We start from the raw sequence: 27,897 nt of genomic DNA on the forward strand, positions 1-27,897 counted from the left end.
GGTAAGACTTATGGTCAAATACACATTTAAATGGTCCCTTTAAAAAATACTTTATTTTTCCATATATTTGTCATATCATTCTAAAGTAAACTTTAAGAAACCACTCTTGGTTTGATTATAGTTAGTATAATAATGCTTAACCTTACTCAGTATTAATTTATACATCAAATAACTATTTCATTTTTTATGCTGGCCTCATTTCCTATGTGAATATCTGATTGTTAGCTTTAGAATCTTACTGAATTAATCATGGTTATCATCCCTTACTATTATAAGGGTTTAGAATTACAAAGTGACTTGAACATTTTTTCTTTCAGCCATTCTGTTGAAGCCAAGTATGGTAAAATTCAGCAGTTTTTTGTGCAGAATGTTCATTGTACAGGTAGAATTAATGCAGAGCTGTTAAAACTCGATCCCAGGCATTAGTAATAGGGTATGGCTGCCCAAACTAGTTCTTCTTGGCAATAAAACTATCAGGGCAGCTAGGTGGCATGGCATATAGAGCACTGACCTTAGAGTCAGGAGGACCTGAGTTCAAATTTGGCCTCAGACATTGACTAGCTGTGTGACTCTGGGCAATTCACTTAACCTTGCTTGCCTCCAAAAGAAAATAATAATAAAATTATCATTCAAATACAAATTATTTTTAATAATTTGACTACTAGTCTGATATTTTAGTGTTTGTTGTGGGGCAGTGTAGAAGGCAGGCAGAATTAAGATTTGTTGATTTATATGAAGCATAAACTGTAGAATGGCCCCATCAGGATGTTGACATATCCTTCTTTTACCTTTGAGATACTTTTTCTAACTGCTTCCCCCTGACTTTCATTTCAGATATTTGCTGTTAAGGTTTTTTTCTTGGCCTACACATTTCTATACCAGCATGATAATTTTAGTATCAAGCCAAGTTATAGTACATTTCTGTATCTCTAAGCAAACTGAATAATAATTTAAAATTTTTTTTATCAGAGTATTGAACATTTTTCTCCTAACTCCATTCCCATTACCCAAATGAGGTAGAGATGATTTTACCAGGAAATCCAAGGGTTAGTTTATATAGTGTGAGGGATACAAATCGGTTGCAGGTGTGGTTATGATGTTCTTTTTTTTTTTTCTTACAACATTCAAGAAGAAAATGAGAAGAGATTCTCATTTATAGTAAAAGCCACCAGATCTGTGTGGTAGTGGTTCTTTCCTACTTGAGCTGCTGTATTCTGGATACTTAACGATTTTTTTTCTTCAATATGGATGGATAAGATTTGAACTATGATATTCTTAAGGCTTTTTCCTTTTAGAAAAAATGATGTGATTGATGAATTCTGCCTTTGCTCTCTGGCACTTAATGGATCTAGGCAGCTTTCATTTATGAATTCTTGAAATATGATATCCAGCTTTTTTAAAAACTTGGTCATGATTTTCAAGGAGTCCAGTAATTCTTACATTATCTTTCCTTGACCTGTTTTCTAGGTTGGTTGTTTTTAATAACAACTAGCTTACATTTTTATTGCAGTCTCATGGAATCATTAAGTTTGGTCTGTTTTAATTTTCCGGGAGTCTCTTACTTGGGTAAAGTTTAGCACATCTAGGATCCTAATAATTCTGTCTTCTGTAGCGTTTGTTTAATTTCTTTTTCTTATGCTTTTTTTTCAGGTCTTCATGGAGACCTTGTGGAAAGTTCATTTTTTTTCCCTTTGGGTCTCTGCTTACATTTGTTTCAGTTATTGGCCTTTTATGGGATCATCTAGATCTGTAGAACTTTTCATCTTTGTTTTATTTACTCTTGTGTCTGTTTGTGGTTCCTGAATTGGGGTGTTATGCCAGGGCCAGGTTCTCCCTTGTATGCTTTTGAGCGAGGAGGGAAGAGGGTTGGCTTTAGTTATCACCCTGTTAGGCTTTCCTGGTTCTTTGAGTTTTAGAACTCTGGATATAAAGAGCTGTATCAGACCATGATATTAGAGACCTCAGAGTTGTCTTGGTTTGAGAACTGCAGTACTGTGTGTGTGTATGTTGCTGCCCACTGCCACTACTTGGCACTTTCAAGTACCCTACTCTGGAGCTATCTAACTAGCCTGAGGCTTTCTCAGTGCTTGCTTTGAAGGTTTTCCTCTTTCCTATTACTCTCAAGCTTCTGGAAGATTTTTTTCTGTAATTCAGAGGTAGAAGGAGTCACTTAATGTAGGTTTTTATTAGATTGCTTGATTGGTATTTGATCTGGTGCAAATTTCATCATCTTAAAGGAGTAGGTATGTGGAAGCTAGATGGCTCATTCCTATTTAGCAGCCGCTTTCTGGACGTCTCCTATTATACATTTCAGACTACATGTGCTGGAAACATTTCAAGCTCAACATGTGCAAAACTGAACTTGTTACTCATTACCATTTCCTCCAAAACCTTTTCTTCTTCCAAACTTCCCCTTGTTGAAGGCATAACCATTCTTTCACCTCAGAGATTTATAACTCCATTGTGCTTTCCTTCAACCTGATCTGATTAACCGTAGCTTGCCTTTCTCTCTATACATTTTCTCTTCTGTAAGTTCCCATCTCCACAGTCACCCACCCACCTCCCTAGTTCTTCCTCTGACTTTTTGGCCTTCCACTCAACTTTAGAGGGGACAGATGGTGTGGAGGGGAGTAGAGTAAGAAAACTGGCTCAGAGTATTGCTTAATCAAGGCATTTTAATTTCCTTAGCAAGTGTAAGCACCAAAACACTAACTGGGTGTCATACCTTAACTTTTCTGAGCTGAGGATAGCTGAACAAATGGACATAATCTTTTGAAAATCTCCTTCCCCCCAGTTAAATGAGTGATAAAAATTTAGGAGATTGAAGGTGAAAGAACTAGGTTAGGTGGCCAGGTGGGAGGTTTTTTAATATTCTGAGAAAAGTAAAATGTTAACAGATCATTGATTATTACAGTTGATTGAGGTGGTGTGGTTTTTCATTGTTCTGCCTAAAGGCAGCAGTTTCCCCTGGAAAAGAAAATCTCTCTGCATCTCTGTATCTAAGTTATCCACAGTCCTCTGCTATAATGTTAGTCTCTCTTAGAAGTACAACAAAATAAGATGAACCTAGAGCCTGGATCCCTCAGTTGTCTTAAGCATGCTTCAGTTGTTGGGTAAACATGCTTTTAATAAATTGGAACCAAAGGATGGATATAATCTTATTAGACTTTTAAAGTCTTCTCTACCAATGTTTAGGATAGAAACTGGTTCAAAAACACACAAAAAAATAAAAATAAATTCTCACTCCTGAGTGACCAAGTAGTATAAATAATAGAGATCTACTATGTAGAATTAGTGTTGAGACCAAATTATTTTGGCTATGACTTACTGTTAAAAAAACTTTATATAATTTAGTTTCAAGGTGTGTATGATAACATCTCTCAAGTTTGTAGAGAACAGTAGGTTCTTCTTGATAGTGAAATGCAAAGCCAGTGGGCATAAATTATAGGAAAACCTTGAGAAGCTGTGCAGAGGAGAGGAAAAGTAGCCATAAACTTGATTGTACACAAGTTCTACTTAGTGAATTTAAGGGAAAATCATCTACATATACTATCCTGGGAACTTTGAGTCCATCCTTTGCTTAAACACTGACCTAGGAAAATCAAATCCACTTCAGATATGTTGGCTATGTGTCCTGAATTGATAAGGTCAACAAAATGTTTGGCTTAATTTGGGTAGTGGAAACAAAAAGGATCATCCTACTTCATCCTTAATGTTAAAAACTGGTTGTGTACTTCTACTAGTTTCTCCTTAAAAATGCAACAAATTATTAAAAATCCAGTGATGGGAATGTAAAATTTCAGAACTTTGGAGATCATCTAGTCTAGTTCCCTTATTATACTGATAAAGACCAGTAAGCCCAGGGAAATTAATGACTTGCTCCCACTCATTCAGGTAATAAGTAGAAAGAGTAGGCTTTGAAAGGAAGTCTTTATCTTCCAAGTCATTGTTTTTTTGCACTGTGCCACAGTGCCTCCACCACAGGAATGGAGACTTTTCTATAGTAGAGGAGATTCTTCAGTCTGGAAAGTCAAAGGCTGAGAGAACAGCTGTTTGAAAATATCAAAATGATAAATAGCACGATTTGACCAAATTCTTGGATTTTAAAACTAAAACTTGGAGTGGGAGGGAGATAAATTTAAAGTGGAAGTTTATATTAAAGCCATGTTCTGATGTCTTATTGTATCCAGAAAGTGACCTGGATTCTCAGACAGTATTGACACCAGAGTGCAAAATTCCGGCAAATTCAACTCAGGTGGGAAGGCTTTGAGTATGGACTAAGTGACAGATAATATTCCTGTTGTTTTAACTACATTACAAAGGGCTGGTCACCACATTTCTGGGTGGTGGATTTTTTGGTCACAGTAATTTTCAAGGATCATCTACTAAATTGTAGAGAAGCTCCCATCTTTATCATTGAAGGGAGTAGGGAAGAGATATTAACACAGAGAAGATGAGAGATCTTTGAAAATATTGAAGTAAGGAAGGTCGCTGTGCACCTTCTAACAATGTATGCTGTTGCCAAAGACTACTGGATTGGACTCTGCTTGGTCTGACCTACTGTGTGTGGACACATAAGGCAAGGGGTCTTCCTTAATAGACATTTGTATTCATTTTAGAATGGCCAAAGCTTCCTGGTGTTGGATGAACAGAGGTTTGCAAAAGAAATTCTTCCCAAGTACTTCAAGCACAACAACATGGCGAGCTTTGTGAGGCAGCTAAATATGTGTAAGTGTAGAGAGCTTTTGGTTTGGGGAGGGGAATGTAGATGGATTAAGTTGTTGGTTTTTTTCTCTGGGGTTGGTAAAGGAAAAGAAAACCCTTTGAATGCAGTAGGATTGAATTTTGATTTCACTTGCTTTTCTCAGTCTTCTTGGTTGTGTAATTCTATTTCAGATGGTTTTCGTAAAGTAGTTCATGTTGACTCTGGTATTGTAAAGCAAGAACGAGATGGCCCAGTTGAATTTCAGCACCCATACTTCAAACAGGGCCAGGATGACTTGTTGGAGAACATTAAAAGAAAGGTAAATTACTGTTTAGTTTTTTTTGTTTTATTTTATTAATCTAATTTGTTTTAGTGACTGAATAATGTAGTGTGCTTAACTCACATAATTATTTTCAAATATAAACAGGAATATAGGTCACTTTTCCAGTTCCTAGCATTTGGGATAATAAAAGGAAAGTTAAAAAAATTTTTGGAATGCTATCCTTTTAGAACTTGATACCGCAAAATTTCTTAATTTATGTAGTAATAGATCATATTATGACTTGGTGCTGGGTTTTGTTTTCCTAGCAGTTTAAGCCTAATACTTTGCTGGGATGATAAAGCTTATATTAAGTGTCTGATTACACATAGTTCTATGCTAGGCATTGTACAGAGTGATCTGTTCCCTCTCCATTTAGGAGCCTAAAAGTATTTTAATACAACCACTACCATCATCTTTCTATATAAAAGGCAAATGTCATGGTAGTAACATCTGCCCTTTCTGAGCAATTGAAGATCATGTGGAGGCTTGAAAAAAAACAACACTCTACCCTTAAAGTCCTGAAGTAGAACAGATTTTTACCTGTTGCAGAAGTGGTGCTGAGCAGAAATAAATGTCTGTACAGACTTTGATATCAGGATTTCAGTTAGTTTACTAAAATTTTTACATATTTAAAAATGACAGATATTCTTGCTAAGTGATTAAAAAAAGAACAGGTCAGTGTTCCATGCCCTGGAGACAAATTGCATAGCATGCAGCTGAGTAATTACTGTAGCATAGGTTTACTAAATAAATGGAGAAGTCACAGAAAACATTTGAGAATAAAGCCATAGGAGATGGTGGAAAAGGAATCCCTGAGATATTTCTTCCAGAGAGAATATCCTGAAACTGAGGTTCTTAAATGAGGGTCTGTGAACTACTTTTTAAAATATCTTGATAATGATTTTGATACCAATCAAAAATTGTTTTTTTCTAATTATTTTATGCCTTTAAAATAGTATTTGAAGTAGAGGGGTTCATAGGCATTGCCAAGTTGTCAAAGGAATCCATGACATAAAAATGGTTAAGAACCCCTGCCTTGAATCATCAGATAATATTTGGAATTTTTTTGCATTTAACAAATGGAAATCATTTTTTCTTGAAGCTCTGTACTGTTCTTCCCTTTGGGAAACCAAATGTTCAGCATGTTCTTTGACAATCTATTCAGTTCAGCCTTGCATATCCTTCTTATTACCCTAAGCTCTGTGTGTTTGTGTTAATGTATTTTTTTAAAACTAGAATTGAGACTTGGAATCCAAGTGTTTAGAATTTATATCTGTCTTCCTCACTGTTTTATTTGAGCAGGTTTCGTCTTCAAAACCAGAAGAAACCAAAATTCGCCAGGAAGACTTATCTAAAATCATAAGTAGTGCTCAGAAAGTTCAAATCAAACAAGAAACCATTGAGTCCAGGCTTTCTACTTTGAAAAGGTAAAATAAAGTTTCAAAAGATACTTGTCTTATGGGTATATGGGTTTAATCGACTGTATCCTTAGCTTCAAATTTTCATGGTGGTGGTCAGGAGAAAGAAGGGATGAACAGATAAATGAATGGTACGAATCTTTTCTGTCCTTGAGAAAAATAAATAAAAGTAAATGCCCTACTGTCATATCATTAGTATATGAGGATTAACGTGCTAAGAAAATTAATGTGAGTAGTTTTCACATAAAGAGGCAGAAAGGTCATTACAATCTCTTTTCTAAATGTGTGAATGCCCTGTTTAAGATACCCTTTGTTTCCTATGTTGTGAAGGATTCTCCAGAACTTAATAATGTGGCCTTGCCACCCAGGATGAAATAGAACTCACTCCCGATAGAACTGCCCTATTTTATATTTATTATGTTAGCTTGGAAAAATGTATGTTACTCAAAGTGCCATTAAAAAAAATTATCTTATCATAATGCCTGATGTTTTGGTTGTTCCCAACATCTCACAGATAATTTGTGTGTGAAGATAAAATTCAGCCCATATAAAAACGCACACTTTACCTCATACTAATAAATTTCTGTGGAGCTTCTTCATCTAAGTAGGCAGGAAACTAAAGACCTCTCAAGTTAGAAATAGAGCAGGTTAAAACTTCCATGCCGAGCAGCAGAGATTCAAGCCCTCAAAACACCTTCAATGTGTTTTGCCTCAAGAGTCCATTGGTTCAAGCTGCTGCCCTTCCAACTTGGGCAAGATAGATAAGGTCTCAGAAAAAAAAAAAAGGCATTTATTCCAGGTCTTGTGTTGACTGTTCCTGTTCTGTATTTTAGAGGGCAATTAAGTTGATCTTCTTTTAAAATGTTTTATTGATACTATTTTATTTTTTTTAACATCACTGTTACTTCTCAGTGACCCTTCTCTTATAAGAAATAGAGTCAAACAAAACAAATATGCTGGACATGTCTGAAATATATACCTTATGTCCTTATAGTCCCTCACTCATCTGATTCTGTTTTCTTTTTAAAAATATATTTATCCCGGTTTCTTTTATTTCCCATATAAAGTAACAACTCTGTTGAATATGGTGATTCAGAGGTACCTCCTGACCTCAGCCTTGGCTTTCATGATTCGTTAATGTCAGGTATTACAGTTTTCAACACATAAGTCTTTTTTAAAAAAATTAAATTATTTTATTTGTTTTCAGAGTTCAACAATCACTTCCATATATCTTAGATTCCCCCCCCCCTCCCCACTTCCTCTCTGAGACAGTGTACAATCTTATATAGGTTCTACAGTCTTATATAGGTTCTAATTTCCTATTAAATACGTGTTGCATAGAAGAATTAAAATGAATGGGAGAAACCATAAAATAAAACAAAACAAAACATAATACAAAAGAAAATGATCTGTTTCTATCTGGGATCCAATTCCATAGTTCTTTCTCTGGATGTGGAAGGTGTTTTGCCTCAAGAGTCCATTGGAAATTTTTTAAGTCCATGCATGTCAGTGAAGTACTAAGTCTATGAGAATAATTCCTCGCACACTATGGTTGTTGCTGTGTACAGAGTTTTCCTGGTTCTGCTCTTTTTGCTCAACATCAGTTCATATAAATCTTTCCAGGCTTCTCTGAAGTCTTCCTGTTCATCATTTCTTATAGCACAATGGTATTCCATTGCATTCATATACCACAACTTGTTCAGCCATTCACCACTTGATGGGCATCCCCTTGATTTCCAGTTTTTGGCCACCACAAAGAGATCTGCTATAAATATTTTTGTACATGTGGGACCCTTTCCCATTTCTGTGATCTCTTTGGGATACAGTCCCAGAAGCAATATTTCTGGTTCAAAGGGTATGCACATTTTTGTAGCCCTTTGGGCATAGTTCCAAATTGCTCCCCAGAATGTCAACACATAAGTCTTGAAAATCATACTTAACTGCTTTATTGGCTAATACAATAGGAATGGACTGATCATAGGACCTAGAAATTGTTGCTCAATGGAAATTGAAGATACTACAAAAATCCTGTTTTCATTTTCTGCTAGTCTCTATATATACTTAGTTTGTGTTAAGAAATTTGGCTTTCATCAAGTTATAAGAGAGTTGAAATTGAAGCATTTAAGAGTTGGGTTTTTTGATATCCTATCAACTTTGTCACTGTTGTCTCTGAGAAGGATGCAGTACAGTTTCAGTAAGAAATTGGTAAAGAAAGGTTTATTGTTAGCTAAGTTCTAGAATGGTTGTGTCCCTGGATATGACTGCTTAGAGTATTTTGGTCTTTAAGTATTAGAAACTAAAGGCTCTGGCATACTGTAAGTAGTGAATCCTGGGGGTGAATCAGCCCATGTTAGAAATGGAGCAAGTCAGAGCTTCTACAATGATAAGCATAGGTTCAGGACCATTAATGCTGCTGCCCATCCAGTTTGGAAGAGATAAAGAGATGAGGTCTCCGTAACTCTGATTTATGTTTGTTTTCTTAGGAACTTTTTTTTCCATTTGCTCAGTTATCCAATGGCCAAAACAAGATTTTAGTCATATTGTAATATACCAAGTTGTTGGGAGGTGGAGGGAGGATCTTTACACAGGACCTTAGGGATTCAGGTCTGAGCGTCAAGTATTTATTTATATATCTGTTGCCATTGGTAGCAGATTCTCAGTGTGAAGCTATCAAGTGTAATATTGGGTTTGTTCCAAAGATAGCTGCTATTACTATACTGCTCTCTGGGCTAGGGGCTGCCCAGTCTCTTGAAAAGCTTTCACTAAAATATGAATGAGTTCTGTAATATAGTCATAATTTTAACTAATGGCATTTAATTTCTTCTTGTCCCTTTATTTTAAATGACAGAGAAAATGAATCCCTTTGGCGAGAAGTGGCAGAATTACGGGCAAAACAAACACAACAGCAGCAGGTGATTCGAAAGGTAATGTGTTTATTCTGTGGCTATGAACTACTACTACTTAGTGCATGTTTATAATTAGCTACACTTGGTTCTATATTGATTTCAATCTTATAACAGTTGGTGTGTGGTAAAGATTGTTGCTTGTAAACTAGGAAATGAAAGCAAGGATTGAATACCTCTTCACTAAATAGATAGCTGTAATGGCTATTCTAATCACATAGACTGTTAGAGTAGTTTTCAAGGAATTTCCCCTCCATTTTACTAAAGTTTAGGTACAGTTATCATCTTAGAGAACTGACTCAGTTTTAAAATTAGTTGTCTATAATTTGTTGGTAGGTGTGGGTCATTTTACCTGAGAATGGTGGTGACACTCAGAGTTTGCATGGTACCACCACTTAGTAATGTCTCAGAATTAAAGCCCAAATAAAAGGATGTGAGTAGGTTAATTTTATTTTCTTCAAGAACAAACTGGATTGGACCTTTAGATGGTAACCCTTTTATATGCTGGGACCATCCTGGTCTCACTCCTGAGCCCTTCCAGGTAAAAATAAATTTATGGCTGTGCTTCACTAAAGGTATGTATTTGGGTAAAAAGTGATAGTAGACATGTGGCACATAAAGTCAAAATAACTTTTCAACATTTGATCATTATGCAAATTTAGGCACGTGTACGATGGTAGTGGTTATTCTTTTGCATTCTTTTGGTGTTATTTGATTTTTCATGATGAAGCCATTTATCTTAAATTTATCTCACTCTTTGCTGTCATGGGCTTCACAGCAATCCCTCTTAATATTTTAATGAAAATATTCTCTTCTGAAGAAATTTTGTAAATATTGATTGATAATGTAAGAATTTTAAGGTTTCAAAAAAAAAGAAAACCAAGGACAAAAAGTTGGTTATGCTGTAACATTTAATATAATAGACGCTTTATTCAGAAAAGGTTAGTATTAGTGTTTGGTGCTACAGTTTAAGATATTGCATTGATTGATTCTAAGAAAGGAAAAAAATTGTCTGAAGCAGAATGCCATAATTGGTGTATTGCTTACCAGAAAGGAACTGTATAACAAGAATAGACTTGATGTTTCCTAATTTTAATATGACAGGTGTTTTATAGAATGTTTTTAGTCATTAGTCTACTTAGTAGTTTCAGTACTTAAAAGTATTTGCTTATACAACTATGTGGAATATTTCATTGATGTGGTAATGCCAAGAATACTTAATTATTTTTTTCTTCTACCCACTCGTACTCCCCTTTTTAGATTGTCCAGTTTATTGTTACATTGGTTCAGAATAACCAGCTTGTGAGTTTAAAACGCAAAAGGTAAATTTACTTGTTTATAATAAAATGGGAATTCACCTATAAACTGCTGAGGGGGGATCCTAGTGTCTTAGATCTGAGTGAATAACAACTACCTTTTTTACATCACTGGCTCTCAGACTTGGTGGCCTGCACTCTTAAAAATTATTGAGGACCACCTCCTTCCAAAGAGCTTTTGTGTGAATTACATCTATTAGTATTTGCTGTATTAGAGATGAAAACGTATTAGTATTATGAAAATAGTTTTGACCTTGGAGCCCCTGGAGGCATGCCTGCTCCATACCTAGAGAACCACCATTTTATCCTACCAGACTAATTAGTGTATCCTCCTATTGCTGTGGCTCCTTGGTGTTTGTCTTTGTGTTGGGATAAATTGCATCATTAATGCAAATTTGTCTCTTCACCCAGTCCACCAAAATTCTACCTTCCCTCCCCACAATTGAGAGAGCAACAGATAGAAAATGCATTTTCTACAAAATTTATATAGGAACAGAAAGCCAGAATTAGTGCAGTACCAGAGGCAGAGCCTGTGCTGGAGATAACAGAACAATTTCTATTGCCTATCCTGTTTACGCTTAGTTACTGATATTTACATTCTCTTTTATCTTGCTTGCCAAGAGTGGGCTAGGTTATAACCATGACTTCTACTGGTTACCTTTGGCATTCTCAGGATAAAGATGTGGTAGAAGGACTAAGGAAGAAAGGGAAAAAAAGAAAGCTTTGGCATTATTCCTTTAAAAGCCAAAATTTTGCCTGAATTTGACTTAATGTTGCTTTGTAAACATTTGACTAAATCACTACTAGTTTGTTTGGAAAATATTATCTTTTTATAGTGCCACAAAACAGTTGTTTTAAAAAATTGTTTAACAATAGATACTGTAGTAACCTAGCCCCTTATTTTTTGTGTGATTGTGTAATTAAATGTATGAATTTTTCTTCTGATTTTTCAGGCCTCTACTTTTAAATACTAATGGATCTCCAAAGACAAATCGATTTCAGCAAATTGTCAAAGAACCATCCAATAACCGCCACCATAAAGTAACTTTTCTTTTTAAATTCTGTAACAATATAGTACTTTTAAAAATAGTGTTATTCAGTTTTTCTACATTTAGTTCATTTAATTAAGGCTTAATTAATAAACACCTATTTCATGTTCTTTATGCCTTAGGTTAGATCTTCTAGCATAGTCACTTTTAAAGTAGCTAATTAGCATCTTGAAACTGTGAACTCTGTGAGGGCAGGTACTCTCATTTCTTTAAACTGAATTGTTGACTGCTTAAAATGTAACCTACAGAATATTTAGAATGATTCCTCTATTTCAGTAATGACCACATGAAATGAGTTAAGATTAGCTATTAGAAATTCTAACACATTAAAATCAGGAGTCCTTAAACATAGTTCTACTGAGACGCAGCCCATACTTTGGCATATGTAGTAATAAATAGAATTTTCCAGTGCTACCATCCAGTGATATTCATTCTTTACATTACCTCTTCTGGTAGACAGTGCTTGATTATTTTTTAAAATGGAGTGTTTCATTTAATTATAAAATGGTAACTGTCACTCTAGCCCCCAACCCATCTCAATGCACATTATAAAAAATGCCCATGTAATTTGCTGTTCTTTTGAATTAAACTTTTGACTTCATGTTTTTTAAATCAGTCATTTCTGAGATTCCCTTCCTCCAAATTAAACTCTCTCATAACAAAAAACAATTAAGCAAAAATACCTTTTACAATAATTTGTTAAAGTATACATCATTCAGCCACCTCTCTACCAAGATGAGGAAGGGCAGTATGTTTCATTTGCTGTTCTCTGGGACCATTAATTGTTTTTTCAGTTACTCAGAGTCTGGCTTCATTTTTAGTGATCTTTTATTTAAATTGTTATTACTTTATTGTAGAGGTGCATATTGTCTTCCTAGTTCTGCTTACTTTACTATACACCAGCTTACATAGATCTTCCCATGTTTTTCTGAATTTTCTCACAGTTGTCACTTCTTCCTGCACAATAACGGAACTTTTGTTTCTAATTATTGATGCAGTAGTTGATTTAGAAATTGGAACCTTGCTCTTAGACATATTTTCTTTTCCAATTTCATAGGTTCCACATAGTAGGACAGAGGGTTTAAAACCAAGGGAGCAGATTTCAGAGGACATCATTATTTATGATGTCACTGATGATAATGTAGATGAAGAAAATGCTCCAGTTACTCCTGAAACCAATGAGGATGCTACATCTGACACTTCAAAGTAAGAAGATTCTGAAAATAAGTGTTAGAAGACAACTTTATAGGACTTGTTATTCAAGGAATAACTATTAAAGCCCAAATCACTTGATACTAGATTTTCATTAGTTTATAATAGTAACTGCTCTGTAGGGCTATTCAGTTAAGTTTTGAAACCTATATTTCATTTAAACAAAAAAACAAAAATAGTTTAAAGTAGACCTGACTTGGATTAGCTGATGGGTTCTGCTTATAAAACACCAGACTAGTTTTGGACTCTAGTCTGGATCTAGTCTGGACACTTTCTTGCTTGGTGACTATAAGTAAATATCATAACTTCTGAGCTTATGGTAGCTGTCATCTACTACTAAGTTGTAGATAGTTATAGACCTCCCTCAGTGGTGGGTGTTACTGAACCAGCAAAAAGTCACAGGTCTTGACATTGGCATAACGAGGAAGAACTGTTAAAATGATTGAATAATTTTATTCTAGACTGTAGTTCTAGAATATAGACTCTTTTTCTAATAATATCTTATATCACTGTGTTCTGTGGTTTTAAAATCTAAATTCTATGTTCTGTCAATGTTAAATATCTATAGAAATTTACAAGTAGGGATAAGAACTTCAGGAAAAAGAATATAACTGCTTCTTTCTTTTCTCTCCTATTCACGGCATAGTTGTAGCCAGTACCCTGATATTGTCATTGTAGAAGATGACAATGAGGATGATTATGCTCCTGTTATTCAGGGTGGGGAGAAAAGAAGTGAACCAGCCAGTGTTCCCACCAGTCACCATGTGAATTCTGTCAGTGAGAGTGGCAGCTCGCTCATGTCTAGTGCCGTCCAGGTAAACAGCTCATCTACTCTGACTTCAGAGGATCCTGTCTCCATGATGGACTCTATCCTGAATGAAAACATCAATCTTTTAGGAAAGTGAGTGATTTAATTTTGAATACTAATTTTGAGCTTGATCAATTAAATTATTAGTGTTTGTGTGTTTCACTCTATTACCTGTAGATTTATGCCTGTTTCATTTCCACCCCTTCAGTTTCTTCTTCAATTCTTGGAAAACTGAGTTATTTACTGAATAATATTTATGTCCAGTTTGCTAAATCCTTCTTTGGTCTGCTTAATTATAGCTTCTTCTAAGCCTAAAGATATGCTTGTAAATACTAGTGTTTCCTTTTCTATCATCTCTGCCCTTTGTGTGTGTATGATGTTATCTATGTAGCCTCAACACAAAACAGGTAGAAAGAATGCTAGCCTTGGAGTTAGAGGACCAGGGTTCAAATCATGGCTCTGACTCATAATATTTGTGTGACCTCGGGCAAGACACCCTCTCTGAACTTCAGTTTCCTCATCTAAAATGAGCATATTGCACCAGATAATCTTTAAGGTTTCTTTTGTCTCTAAATTCGTGATCCTAAGTTTTGTGATTTGTTTCTTGCTTTCTGATACATGTGACTTCTGTATTTGTTTTCTACAACTTCTGAAAAATAAATACTTAAAGGCTGAGGATGAATTTTTAATTTCTGGCTTACTAACCCTCCCTTACCCACCTCACATATCTTTTAGTTAAATATATGTCTTAACTGTTGAATAATGTTTTCAATCTTGTTCTTTCATGGTTTTTTTTTTTTTTGTGGTCTTGACTAGTTGGGAGGGTTGGAGGTAGGAAGGGGTTCCACTTGATTGTTTTCAGTTAACTCCTGCTTTTGGATTTCTGAATCACCATTGGTTCTGGAATAAACACAACAAAACTTTCATGATAAGGCTGACAACCTGCCCCATTTGGTTGTAGCCTAGATTATCCACAATCACTCTTTGTTTTCAGATGGTTTAGCGAGTGGGACACTTCCTTTTCTGAATTCAGGGAATTGGACCTGTTCATTCTCCTCCTCCCAACTTGGAAAGTCCCTAATATTTCATCTAATTAGAAATCAGATTATCTAACATTGTATTGTTTCTTTTTAATTAACTAGCCTTATTTGATTGTTTTTAGTGTATAAAAGTCTGTATTTGAGTCCAGCTCAGTCTAAACTGAGGAGGTCTGGTCCTGCTTTGTCAGGCAGTTGGCATGCATTTGCTTAATAAATCAATATGCTCGAAGATCAAACTTTTCTTAGTCATTTCATCTTATACCCGCCATATTCAGAAGGTAGAAGATGCATAAGAATACAGAGGAAAGGGTTTTAAAAGCAGTACAATTAACTTTTAACTGGAAAAGGAATTCATTAAGTTTATTCGAGTTTTCTTTTTAACTCAAGTTTAGGAATTTTAGTGACATAAAATTTGGTATACTAGGTGAAGAGATATGGTAATGCTTAGAATTTTTCTGAAATCTTTCCCAATGGCTACTAGAACTTCATTTTTAGGTTTATACGTGAGTCAGATAGTATGCATTTTAAATTTTTTTTGCTTGTGTGTGATGAAGCTTCCTTTTTAAATTGGTAAATTTAGTAGTGTGATTTTTCCTTAGCTTCTGGTCCAGGTGTTAGATTGGTCCTAGTTAGATTGATTCCGAGCAGAGTGGTATGATCATTCTCAAGACATAGATCTTTTCATTTTGTTTCATGCCTGTAGCTACTCTTCTTCAGAAATTTTTATTGGCTAACATTTGAGTGCCCACAGGGTATATGTAGCAATTCGCAAGGTCCTTGACATACTTATTAGACTGTGGACATGGCTGTTTTGCTGAAAAGGTAAGAATGAAACATTTAATAGACACCAAGTTACAACATTTTGTTAAGACTTGGAGGATAAAAGATGAATTAAGACATGTTGGCACCAAAGCATTCCAAATTAGTACTCTACTGTTTTAAACAGTCTATATTTTAAGTTTTTTTATTGGAATCTGCAGTTTGATATGCCGCTGGAATTATTACATTTACCTAGCTAAGGTATTGTGGGGTTTCAGAAATAATTTTAAAGTTACGTGCAGACACACATCTCAGAAGATACAATACTTCATTCTTATTCTTTCTCCAGGGTTGAGCTGTTGGATTATCTTGACAGTATTGATTGCAGTCTAGAAGACTTCCAAGCCATGCTTTCAGGAAGACAGTTTAGCATAGATCCTGATCTGCTGGTGGATGTAAGTGTTTTATATACTCTTTTTACTCTTTAGATATATTTGTTGATTCATCAAAGCTATGAATAGAAACTAAAATAGTTTGGGGGAGAGGGTTTTTTGTTTGTTTTTGTATCCTACACGATTTTCCTTCTTTTTAAAATTCTGATGGTAGGTTTTGAAATGAAGCCCACAGACTCTTTTTTAAGGTGTTTAGGACATTTAGATCACTTGAACTTTAATCAACAATACTGTTAAATCTGGGTCTTGTCTGAACTCACTGTGAGATGAACAAGAATTATTAGGCCCCGGCCAGCCAAGAAATTTTATACTTCCATTTTAAATGGACATGGTACTTTTCTTATGAAAATGTGACTTTAAAGGTCTATTTCATTTCTAAATGTGATTCTTCAGCATATCTTGGGGGCTACTGTCTTCCCCCTCCCTTCCCACCTCTCCACAGATGACTGATTACTAACATTTTTTGACTAGAAGTCTTTATTTTTAACTCTTGTCCTTGTGTAAACATTTTGTTCCTTCATTCTTTTTTACCCATACATCCATTCACGCACACTCAATTTGCCCAGGCTTTCATATCTTGTGCCTTTGACCCTCTCTAACATTGTGAGAAAACTTCTCTTTTATCCTAAATAATTTTTCTCATCTCTTCACTCTTTCTCTCTTCTACAAATGAAATGTGCCTGCACACTCTGGATGTTACTTTCCCGGCTTCTCATTCTAATAAGACTTCAGTGGGAGAGCAAAGTCGACTTGTTCTTTGCTCCAGTATTAGTTCCAGATGGTTATTTCTCTGCTGCTTTTCAGAGTTTCTGACATTTGACTTCAACACCGTCTCCATAGCATCATTGTAGTCGTCCAAGGGTTCCACTTTTATTGTTCTGGCTGGCCTCTGCACATGACTTTTTTTTTTTTTAACTTCACCTCAATCTGTGCTTGTCATCCTCAATAACTTTAGCATCCTTATGGATGATAAAAAAATCTTTGTCTCCTTTTATATCAGCTTCCTATCCATATGGTCACACTCTGGAATGCTGCTAGGTTATAGCAAAGCTTGCAAATCTGAGGCACTCCAAATTCTACAGTTAGCTCCAGGATGCTTCATTGTCAGTACTTCCATTCCTCTCTTGTGGATGCCTGGTACATTCTTCAGTATGGTTTTCTGATTTCCCCCCCTTAAAACAAAGCATCCCCATTCTTGGCAGATGATTTTGCTTCCATTAATGAGATATTAGGGCTTTTTCACTTCATGTGAACATTGTCACCTACCAGCATCTGTCTTCATTCTCTCCTTTTCTCCTCCTTCCTGTTTATCTACTACTAATTGCTTATGTGACTGAATCAGGAACTGAGCCCTAGTTTCCTGATAAGTAAAATAAGAGGGTTAGACTTGATTCTCTTTCTAGCACTTAATAGCCTATGGTTTAATTCTTTAAGGCTAAATTTTATTCTTTTCTCAAGATCTATTCCTACATCTTTTCTTTCCCTCTTAATATTTCTATACTGATGCTTTTCCTTGTATCTTCAGACATACATGGGATTTCCCTTATTTTGGAGGAAAAAAGAAATTATTTAGATACTGTCCTATTTTTTCTTCCATTGCACTATGGAATTTCACAAGTCTTTAGTTTACAGACTATTTATTCATTCCATAACTGTGTATGGTGTAGTTTAACCTCCCTCCAGCCCCTTATACTACAAGATCATTAATTTTCTTATATCCATTGGTTTATCTCATTTCTAACTTGACCTGTGAAGCATTTGGTTTTATTGCTCACTTTCTCCTATGGCTTTTGTGGTACTCTTCTTTCCTGACTTTTCTCTAATTTTTCTTACCTCTTTATTATCTTTGCTGGGTTTTCATTCTCCTAGCCTCTAACTGATGGTTTATATTACCTAGGACCAGTCATTTTCCTCGTTCTCTTCTTTACGTTTTCTTTTTTTCTTCTTATATTAGTGAACTGCTTTTTTCAAAATGTCATGACTTTACATATCATATCAAATAAAAGTTGTATATTTTCCCAAATATGGATTAAAATATGACCTGAATAGAACCTGTATTTGCTAGAGGTATATATCTATGTGAAAGGGTAAAGATTTCATTTCAAGGGTCTGCCCTATATTTCTGTCAATATGGCATTAACCTCTGTGAGTATGATTCTAACTATGTATGGGAGACTCTGTGTGTGTGTGTGTGTGTGTGTGTGTGTGTGTGTGTGTGTGTGTGTATGTAGATATATATGTAAATATATATGGGAAAGAATGCTGACTCTGGAATCTAAGGAGTTGGGTTCAAATCTCACTAGCTCTGCTTCCTGTCTGTTTGACCTTGGACAAGCCATTTAACCTAGTTGGGCCTTAATTTCCTCATATGTTAAATGAGAGGGTTGTATTAGATGACCTTTTTATTTTTTTCTAGCTCCCTAGTTTTTTGTCCATACCAGCAAAGGAATCCCATAATATGTGTTATCGTATAGATGACATATTCCTTTTAAGATAACGCATTCCATTTTTTGATAGTTTTAGTTGGGTTTTTGTATTTATGGGTCCTTTCTGTCATTGACTTCCTTAGATTGAATGCCTGGTAGTGGGTTGTTGGGTCAGAAGTTACGAACTAACTGTTCACTAACTTTTCTTACAAAACTTGACATTGTTTTTCAGAAAGTTTGAACCAGTTTTGCACAGCACCTGCAGTGTATTAGGATTTTTGTCTCCCCCCCTTTCTAAAAACGTTCCACAACTGATGATATCCATCTTTTATTTAATTTTCAATGTAGATATGACATGAAGCCTGAGTTATTTTAATTTGTATTTCTCTCATTACAAATTTTGAGCATTATCTCATATGCTTATTAGTAATTTTTGCTTCTCATTTTGAAAACCGTTCATATCCTTTGACAGCATATATTTGACTATTGGTCTTCTTTTATGTCACTTTTCTGTGATTTTTGTTGTTGTTATTGGTCCAGATCTGTAATTTAATTCAGGAGAAAACTTTCATTGAGGAAGCTTCCTTTACTTCCTTTTCTAATCATTTTTTTGATTGGCTCCCTGGTAAGGACTATACATGCACACCTTTATATTTAATTTGCATTAAGAGCATTTTCTCCATCACTTTCTTTAAGACTAGACAATCAACAAAACAATAACTGGAGCCCTGATTTTATAATATTTGTTGGTTTCTTAGGTGGATATGTTCACACTGAAAATTTAGCAGTCAACTCTCACAAGCTGGTACGAGCTGGCTCCAGCACAACACTGGTACAAACTCATTTGTAAAATATTATATACCTGATGGAATGGTGATGATGGAAGACTCATAAGAAACATCTAACAAAATGATGAAAAATATGAAGGGGAAAATAAGGCTGTAGAAAGCTTGTTGTGTAAAGAAACTAATCCATATCATTCTCAGAGCATTTATTTGTGATTCTGGGAGAATGACAAGTAGATATGAAAGGAACATACTTGCCGTTGTATCCTCCAGAGCTCTAGCTTCATCATTAAGGATAATGGAACTACATAGATTATATGAAAAGTGGAAATGGCACATAAAAAGCTGAGGTTACACAGGAAGATCAACGGGACTTGACCAGATCTTCACAGAACAAACTTGATAAAAACAGTATGACAGTTTTAAAACCACTTAGGGATCTTTTTTTTCCCCAAGATTATCTGAGGGGAATATGCCAAAAAGATGGGAAAAGATCACAGATGCTGTAGTAAATTGATCAGGCAGCCATAACTATTGAGACATGCATCAACTCTTTTATCTCTCTGAATCTTTTATTACCCATACTATACCTGTGTATAGTCATCTAAAGTCATGAGTTACATTATTGCCCATCTTCTTGGATAGTCTCATGGGAATTATCATTCTCCTCCCCAACATTCATCTCTCTGTGATATTTGGCTTGGCAGATACATGCCAGGAATGTTCTCCTTCTCAACCCCTTCCTCCCTGTTTTTCATTTTATAGCTTTCCTGTTCAGATTTGCACATCGTCAGATTGGTCTTCATTGGGTATGCTACATTCCTGATCACAGAGCCACTGACAATTATGTCCCCCTTAAAAATTCTCCCTGCCCTTACCTCTCACTTAAGGTCTTTTCTATAGGATACTGCTTTTTGGATGATTTGCCATCACTTCAAAATAATATATCCATAGCTAAACTGCCAGGCCTAGAGGCCTGTGGGCTACCCGAGTCTTCTTACCTTACTTCTCGTAGGTCTTCGGCTGGCCAAACCGGATAGTCTTATGAGAGAAGAGACCTCTCAGAGTCGAACAAGGGTTAAGCTTTATTCAGGGTTCTGGTTACAAGTGCAGGAGAATTCTTCCTTAGGAGGGAGCGAGGAATCTCCCAAGGAGGCAAAGATCTTACAATAAGAGATTGGAAGCAGAAGTGTAAGTGGGGAGAGAGGGGGAGGGAAGAGCGAAGAGAGGGAAAGTGGAGCCTTCTGTCCTGTCCGCGCCCCTCCCGCGCTAAGAACGCTTTCAGGCTTTCCTGATCCTAATTAAGCTCTCCAGCCGCATAGTTTGCACCTGAATACCGTGCCTGTTAGATAACAATAGGTGTGCCCAGACCCAGGACAGTCTCGAGGGCGGGGAGAGCTCTCTCCCATCACGTTTCTCACGGGAAGAGGCGGAAATACACGAGATAGCTCGGTTCACCTCGATTCCCAGCCGTTTCCTGGGGGGCCTCGTGAGAACTCTAAGATTTAGAAGTTCCCACCTTTACCCGCCCGAGACCGCCCACACGGAATTGAGCTTCCATCCCCAGCATCTCCCCTTTTTTGTTTTGCGCAGCGCGCACATGGCTCTAGAGCAAACAGTGGCTGGAGGCTGAGTGGATTAGGAAGGCCTTTAGCATATGAGTACCCCACAAGAGCTTCATATACACAGAAATCTGCAGCTAGCACAACTGACAAAGAGAGGCATCCAACAAAACAAAGATGAAGCTAAATGGCTGAGTTACAGCAAGAGAAAGGGCAATCACTAATTCCAAAGCATATTCTAAGAGAAGTAGCTAGTGCTGGCGCCTTACACATCACCACCCCCTCAGTCATGCAAATGGATCTCAACGGCCAAGCCTGAATGGCCAAGCCTGTGGTATTCAGGCAAAAAGTTGGTCATCTCCCGAAAAGTTGGTCATCTCCCGAAAAGTTGGTCACCCCTTCCCCCGCCAATGTGTCCTGGGTTTGTGATGCCAAAGTCCTCCTTCAGCCGCTGAAAGGAGATGCCTAGATGGAGTGGGCAGCAATGTCAGTGGTTGGGATGAGTGCTGCTTCCTCTCTGGGCAGCAGGGTTAAAGCTGTCAGCAGCAGACTCAGGTAGTGCATGATCCTTCTCTGGGGTCTCCGGCCTCGTCGCCTCCTGCGTCTCCGTCGTTTCCGACACCGGTTTCCACCTACGGATCCTTCTAATGGGAATCCACGCATCCCCTTTTCCTGTGGAGACACAAACATACCCTGGACCCCATATTAGTATCTTATACGGACCTTGCCATTTCCCTGAGGCCATATCCTTTACCATGGCCCATGTGTCCTTATTTCCAGCCTGGGTATTACTTTCCTTGCGGGGTTGTCTTGGAATAGTCACAAAATGTCTCATAGCTGGAGTAGTATGTGAATTTTTTGAGACAGCTGTATCAAGCTCTGTTTGTGTTAGGCGATCTCTTAATCTCCCCCTTTTTTGTTTAGCGAGGATTGCCTTTAAGGTGAAGTTGATAAGAATGCAAACTGGCTGTTTATTTTGGTATAGCTGCTGCCAGGTGCTTACAAATGCTTGATTAACATCTGTAAGGAACCTGAATTTTACGGATTTTTTCTTTATAACAAACACAGGAGCATTCCAGGGTGACTGTGATGGTTCTATATTTCCTTTTTCTGATTGCTCCTGAACTAATAGTTGTAGTGCCTGGAGTTTTTCTGGAGTCAGGGGCCATTGCTCCACCCAAATCGGGGTGTCTGACTTCCAATTCAAGGGTGGGGACTCCAGTGCAACTGCAATGGCCCTTACTACAAATTTGATAGCCTCATCCCCAGGCGGCTCATGATGTCTTTGCCCCAGATGTTAAAACTAAGTCCTGGAATCACCAACGGCCATACGGTCCCTTGGCGATCCTCTGCCTCCCACTTTACTGGGTGCATTGTCTCTAAGGTATTTTGGCATCCTCCTATTCCCCACACTGGTCTCTGGCTTTCTTTGAGCTTCCAGTGCCAGGGTACTGAGCGACCGCTAAGGCAGGTCCTATCCGCTCCAGTATCAAGGAGGCCAGTCATGGGAATTCCATTGAGCCAGATTGTACACTCAGGTCTATTCTGTCCTATTTCCTTTAGTAACTGGATTTGAACTGAGTGCTTTAAGGGAAGGGCAATAGCTATGGGAAGCTGATTGTCTATATGAGCCGGCTCGGCTACCACATTGGAGCATGGAAGTGCTGTGGTGCCGGTGGGATAAACTCCTGTATATATAACTATGGGTGCATGAGAGGGGTTCTGTAATATCAGGGATTCCTCCTGTATGGGGTCTCTCAGGGGAATCATAGTAAACTGATGAGCTGCAAGCTGGTACTTCTCTAAGCTGTAAAGGTGTTGCATTCCTTCCTCTGGCCCCATAATCTCCTGTATTCTCCCTCCAAGGGGCCGTCCCGATTCTCTGCCAAAGGGTACACTTTCGGGGCCCTCGAGGGGCCCCTCACCCCGTTTCCCGACTTCCTACATTGTCTAGCTAGGTGACCTGGCTTTCCACATGAAAAACAAGGGTCCTGGCCCCTCCCTGTACTTATTTCTTTCCTACACTCTTTCTTAAGGTGTCCCGGTTTTCCGCAGTTAAAACATTTTTTCTCCAAAGAGATATTACTTAAGGCGGCGGCCAGGTACTTCCCTTGCACCTGTGCCAAGTAGACCTGACTTCCTACCCTGTCACATCTCTGTATCATTTCTTCAACAGATGCATTCTTTGGCAGTCCCAGCATTGCCTTTTTGCAGTCATGATTACAATTCTGCCGCAGCAATGTCTTTAACACTATCTCTGTCCCTTGATTCTCCTCTCCCATGTCTCGACCCACTGCCTCCTGCAGCCTGGCCACAAAATTAGTAAATGGCTCAGTGTTTCCTTGCGTAATCCTAGTCATGGGAAACTCTCTCTCTTTCTTAGAGGCTATAACCTTCCAGGCGGCAATAGCCATTCCGGCAATCAAGACATAATCGGCGGCCAAGTACTGTAATTGATTTCCTGTAGCCTCAAACTGCCCTGTTCCTGTAAATCGCTGATAAGCCTGGGGGGCCTGAGCCCCCAGCCCACTGGTAGTGCTCTTTACCCTCTGAGAAAATTCTGATACCCAAATCACATTCTGCCCAGGGGTAAGGCAGGCTCTGAAATCTGTCTACTTATTTTTTATAGCACAGTAGCATTCCATTACATTTATATACCACAACTTATTCAGCCATTCCCTAGTTGATGGACATCCCTTCAATTTCCAATTCTTTGCCACCACAAAAAGAGCTTCTTTGAATATGTTTGTACATGTAGGTCATTTTCTTTTTTTTATGATCTATTTAGGATATAGATCTAGTAGTGGTACTGCTGGATCAAAGGGTTTGCAGTTTGTTGCCCCTTGGGCAGAGTTCCAAATTACTCTCCAGAACAATAGGTTCACAACTTCACCAACAATGCATTTGCGTTCCATTTTTCCCACATCTTCAATATTTATTATTTTCCTTTTCTGTTGTATTAGCCAATCTGATAAGTGTGAGGTGATACCTCAAGAGTTGTTTCAATTTCCATTTCTCTAGTCAGTAGTCATTTAGAGCATTTTTTATATGATTATAATCTAATAGCTTTAATTTATTCCTTTGAAAACTGCCTGTTTGTATTCTTTAAAACATTTATCAATTGGGGAAAGACTTGTATTCTTATAAATTTGACTCCCTTCTCTATATATTTTAGAAATGAGGCCTTTATCAGAAACCCTGGCTATAAAAATTGTTTCCCACCTGTTTTCCTTCTAATCTTGGTTATAACATTGATTTTTTTATGTTTTTAATCACGTTTCCTCTCTCTCCCTCTCAGTTTTTGCTCTATTTTTGGACTTTTGGGTTGCTTCCAGCATTTTTTCTCAATTATAAGTAATGATACTATAGAAAAGCTTTGAAAAACAAAACTATTTTTTGTTTTGTTTTTGATAACCCATTTCAGAAAATTTTGACAAGAATGGATTTATCGAGTCAGAGGGTATTACTATTTTGTAACTTTCATTTTGTTCTATTAGATGTCTCTCCAAAAGATTCTTCTCTTATGCATTTTCACCAGTAAACGAGTGCACCTTTTTTCACAGCATTATTAGCATTGATTTCCATTGCTTGTAATAATTTTTGCCAATTTGTTGGGTATGCACTGTTACCTCAGAGTTCTGTTAATTTGCATGTAGCTTCCCAGGACTTTGAAAAGGCTGCAGTTGGACAAAGGATGGGGACTTCAATTCAGTACTTGTATTGTGATCAAGGAATAGGAGTGGTCTCCTAAGGTTAGGTTGGTAAGGAGACTTCCTCTTAACTACCTGGAATGAGTGGTTAAGTGACATTCATGAGGTTGCTTCAGATCTGATTGGCCTACATGGGAGCTGGAATGGAAGAGTAGCTCAATGATTATGTGAGCCCTTTAACCCAAGATTAGTAGGGAGAGGAGGGATAATGAAAACCCCTTGCCCTACCCCACCTCCCCCACCGGGGATCTTGCAGGTGAGATACACATCTGGACAAGAAATGTCAGTTGTATTACAGGTTCTGGGACTTTGGGGTAGCAAGGCAGTGTTTTTCTATAGTCAGCAGTAGCTGTAAAAAATGTTCTCCCTTTCTCCTGGTAACTTTTATTTTTCCATTTCTACTTAATTTCTTTTTGATAAGGCAGGGAAGAGGGTTGGATATCATTTCTAAATTACTGAAGGAGCTCAGGCAAAACTCCCCTGACTTCTTACTGTTGTGATGTCTTCCAGAAAATCCCTAGCATCTTCTTTGACTTTATCCTTCATCATCTTTAGTCAGTGAATCATCAAATCTTGCAGATTATCTTTCAAAATGTCACATCATTTTTTTTCTTTTCCCACTACCATCACTTTATTAAAGACTCTTACTACTCCTGCCTATTGTAGTAAAAAAAAAAAATATTGAATTTAGACTTAAATTTGGGTTCCAGATCCAGCTCTGATACTTGAACTAATTCAGTCACTACCACAAGAAAAGTCTTTTAATATCCTTGAACCTCAGTTTTCCTCACCTTTAAGGTGGGATAATAATGCTTGTATTACCTACTTCACTGGATTATTGTGAGGAAAATAGGGGTTTGTGAAACCCTAAATTTAATGCTTATAATCCACATTACCCTCTGTATTGTAACGACTCTCACTTATCTTGAATCTTTCCCTATCTCCTTGCTTCTTTTCTACTGTCTGCAAACATGTTCATGCCGTTTCCCATTCTCAGAAAACCTCACTTGACACATCCATCCCATCTTTCTCTTTCTATTGTGGCTCAGTCCTTGGAAAGACCATCTTCAATTGGTGCCTCCTCTTCTTTTCCTCATTTTCTTAATTCTGTGCAATCTGACTTCTGATCTCATCATTACAATGAAATTGCTTTCTGCAAAGTTAATAATCTCTAATGTTCTTTTCTCAGTCCTTTTATTCTTGACCTCTGTACAGTCTTTGATATCATTGATCACCCTCTTCTCTCTAGGTTTTCAAGATACTACCTTCTCCTGGTTCTCCCGCTACATATCTGACTCTTCCTTTTCAGTCTCCTTTGTTGAATCTTCATCCAGTTCATGCCTACTAAACACAGGTATCCCACTGGACAGTGCAGCTCTCTTCTCTTCTCCCTTTGGACTGTTTTCACTTGGCAGTCTCATCAGCACCCATGATTTCAGTTATCATCCTTGCTGACGATTCTCAAGTCTACTTGCTAATCTCTCTTCTGACCTCCAGTCTTGCACTTCTATCTGCCTGTTGGAAATCTCAGATTCAATGTCTCGTAGATGACTTAAACTCAACATGGTCAATACAAAATGGGTTATCTTTTCCCCACAAAATCCTCCCTCTTCCTGGCTTCCTTATTACTGTTGAGGGCACCACCATCTTTACAGTCACCCACGCTGTCACCTTAGGTCATCCTCAGTTCCTCCCTCTCTTCCCCCACCCCCACTCCTGTATTCAGTCTGTTGCCCACACCTGCCCATTTGACTTGTAACATGTCTCACAACCCCTTCTCTTCTCTGACTGCCACCATCCTAGCATAGGCCCTCATCACCTCATTCCTGGACTGTTGTAAGAGTTTGCTGTGTGGTCTCCCTGCTTCAGGTATCTCCCCACTCCAGTCTCTCTTCTACTGAGCTGTCAAAGTGATCTTTCTACAGTCATCTGAGTCTTCAGTGTATCTCCATCCCCACCCCCCACCTCATCCCCATTCATTAAACTCCACTGTTTCCCTAGCACCTCCAGGATCAAATATAAAATTCTTTGTTTGCAGTTTTAAAACCTTCATTCACAACCTTTCTCTTCCTTTTCTTTGAATCTCCTTATACTTCCTTACCCCCACCCCCTCAGTCCCTTCCACACACCCACATCTGGTGGCCACCTTCTAGCTGTTCCTTGTACAAGACACTCCATCCCCTGATGCCAGCATTTTCCCTGGCTGTCCCCAGGCTTAGAATTCTCTCCCTCCCTCATGTCTACCTCTTCATTTCCCTAGCTTCCTTCGAGTTCTAGTTAAAACCCCCTTTTTACAGAAAGCCTTTCCCGATCCTTTGTAGTTCTAATTCTTTTCTTTTGTTAATTTCCAGTGTAGCCTGTATATAGCTTTGTTTGTGCAGAATTGTTTGCATGTTGTCCTCCCTGTCACACAGTGAGCTCCTAGAAAAAAGTATCCGCCTTTTACCTTTTTCTGTATCCCCATGGCTGGGTATGGTTAACCTATCATATAGTAGGTACTTAAATGTTTATTGATTGATTGACCACCACAGCCTTCTTCTTTCCAAAGCATCAATTTTTACTCTGAATTTGCCTTGAACTTGCCTTTACTGTGATACTTCTATTAACTCCACATTGCTTCCAGGATATAGTCCTAGAGGAAATAATGTAATTTTCCCTTGTTTACTCTAGGGTACATAATCTGACCCTTCTTCTAAGCATATGCTGTGCACAGAAGTTTCCTGAGGGCATACCAAGATAATTGAGTCAGTCTGTACCTATCAACTCAAACCTTCAGAACCAGCTAACTAGTTTCCTTGCTGTCCCTAGAACCTATTGTTCCCATTCCTACCCCATGTCTGTTTTCATGCTCCCTCCTCCCAGTTCTGTCCCTGTCCATATCCAAACTTTCTTCTCTTTCTGTTTCAAAACTTCCTGTTCCCTTTGACATGAATCTTGCTCTGTCTTGTGTACCTAATACCCTCACGTGTTCAACTTTTTTCTTTCTTTAACTGTTTTAATGCCAAATATTATGGAATGAATAAATTTCTGTTTGAGTTGCAAAATATATGCATCTCGAGTAGGTGACCCACTAGTGCGTGTTAGCAGAGCCCTGTTTAGTAAGAACTTAAGGTTTCTTGTGACAGTGAGAGAGAGAGAAAACAATATTGGGAGTTTCTTTTAAGAGTATATTTGTCATTGGGAGCAAGTGTTACTTTTTAACTATAGCCTTAGTACCATTTTTAGGAGCCGGGGTCTTCAAGCTCTTCAGTCATGACCTATTGAGGGCTACTAAGTGCTCCAAACTGTACTAACTTAGTACTTACTGCAACCTAGGGAGACAGGATAATGTCATTGAGAGGTTTAAATAATGAGAGAAAAATCCAAAGGGAGAGGGATTAATTTGGAGGGTAGATTAGAAAGGATATATTTAAGAGTAAGAGAACATCAG

The 27,897-nt window shown here is 37.6% G+C and overlaps 1 protein-coding gene across 6 annotated transcripts in view; it reads left to right on the top strand.

Annotated features, from left to right (window-relative positions):
* Positions 1–27,897, top strand: part of HSF2 (heat shock transcription factor 2) — a 43,718-nt gene that overhangs the window by 8,599 nt on the left and 7,222 nt on the right. For 5 of the 6 annotated variants that reach the window (XM_072643177.1, XM_072643178.1, XM_072643181.1 and 2 more), the window contains exons 2-10: positions 4,620–4,728; positions 4,897–5,024; positions 6,330–6,454; positions 9,294–9,369; positions 10,609–10,670; positions 11,618–11,705; positions 12,771–12,919; positions 13,572–13,826; positions 15,882–15,987. In XM_072643177.1, coding sequence (XP_072499278.1) covers positions 4,620–4,728; positions 4,897–5,024; positions 6,330–6,454; positions 9,294–9,369; positions 10,609–10,670; positions 11,618–11,705; positions 12,771–12,919; positions 13,572–13,826; positions 15,882–15,987 — 1,098 coding nt within the window. The remainder of the gene's footprint in view (positions 1–4,619; positions 4,729–4,896; positions 5,025–6,329; positions 6,455–9,293; positions 9,370–10,608; positions 10,671–11,617; positions 11,706–12,770; positions 12,920–13,571; positions 13,827–15,881; positions 15,988–27,897) is intronic. The other variant, XR_011974504.1, reaches the window with a different exon arrangement.

The sequence above is a fragment of the Notamacropus eugenii genome, chromosome 2 (genome assembly GCF_028372415.1).
Source record: "Notamacropus eugenii isolate mMacEug1 chromosome 2, mMacEug1.pri_v2, whole genome shotgun sequence".
NCBI lineage: Eukaryota > Metazoa > Chordata > Mammalia > Diprotodontia > Macropodidae > Notamacropus > Notamacropus eugenii.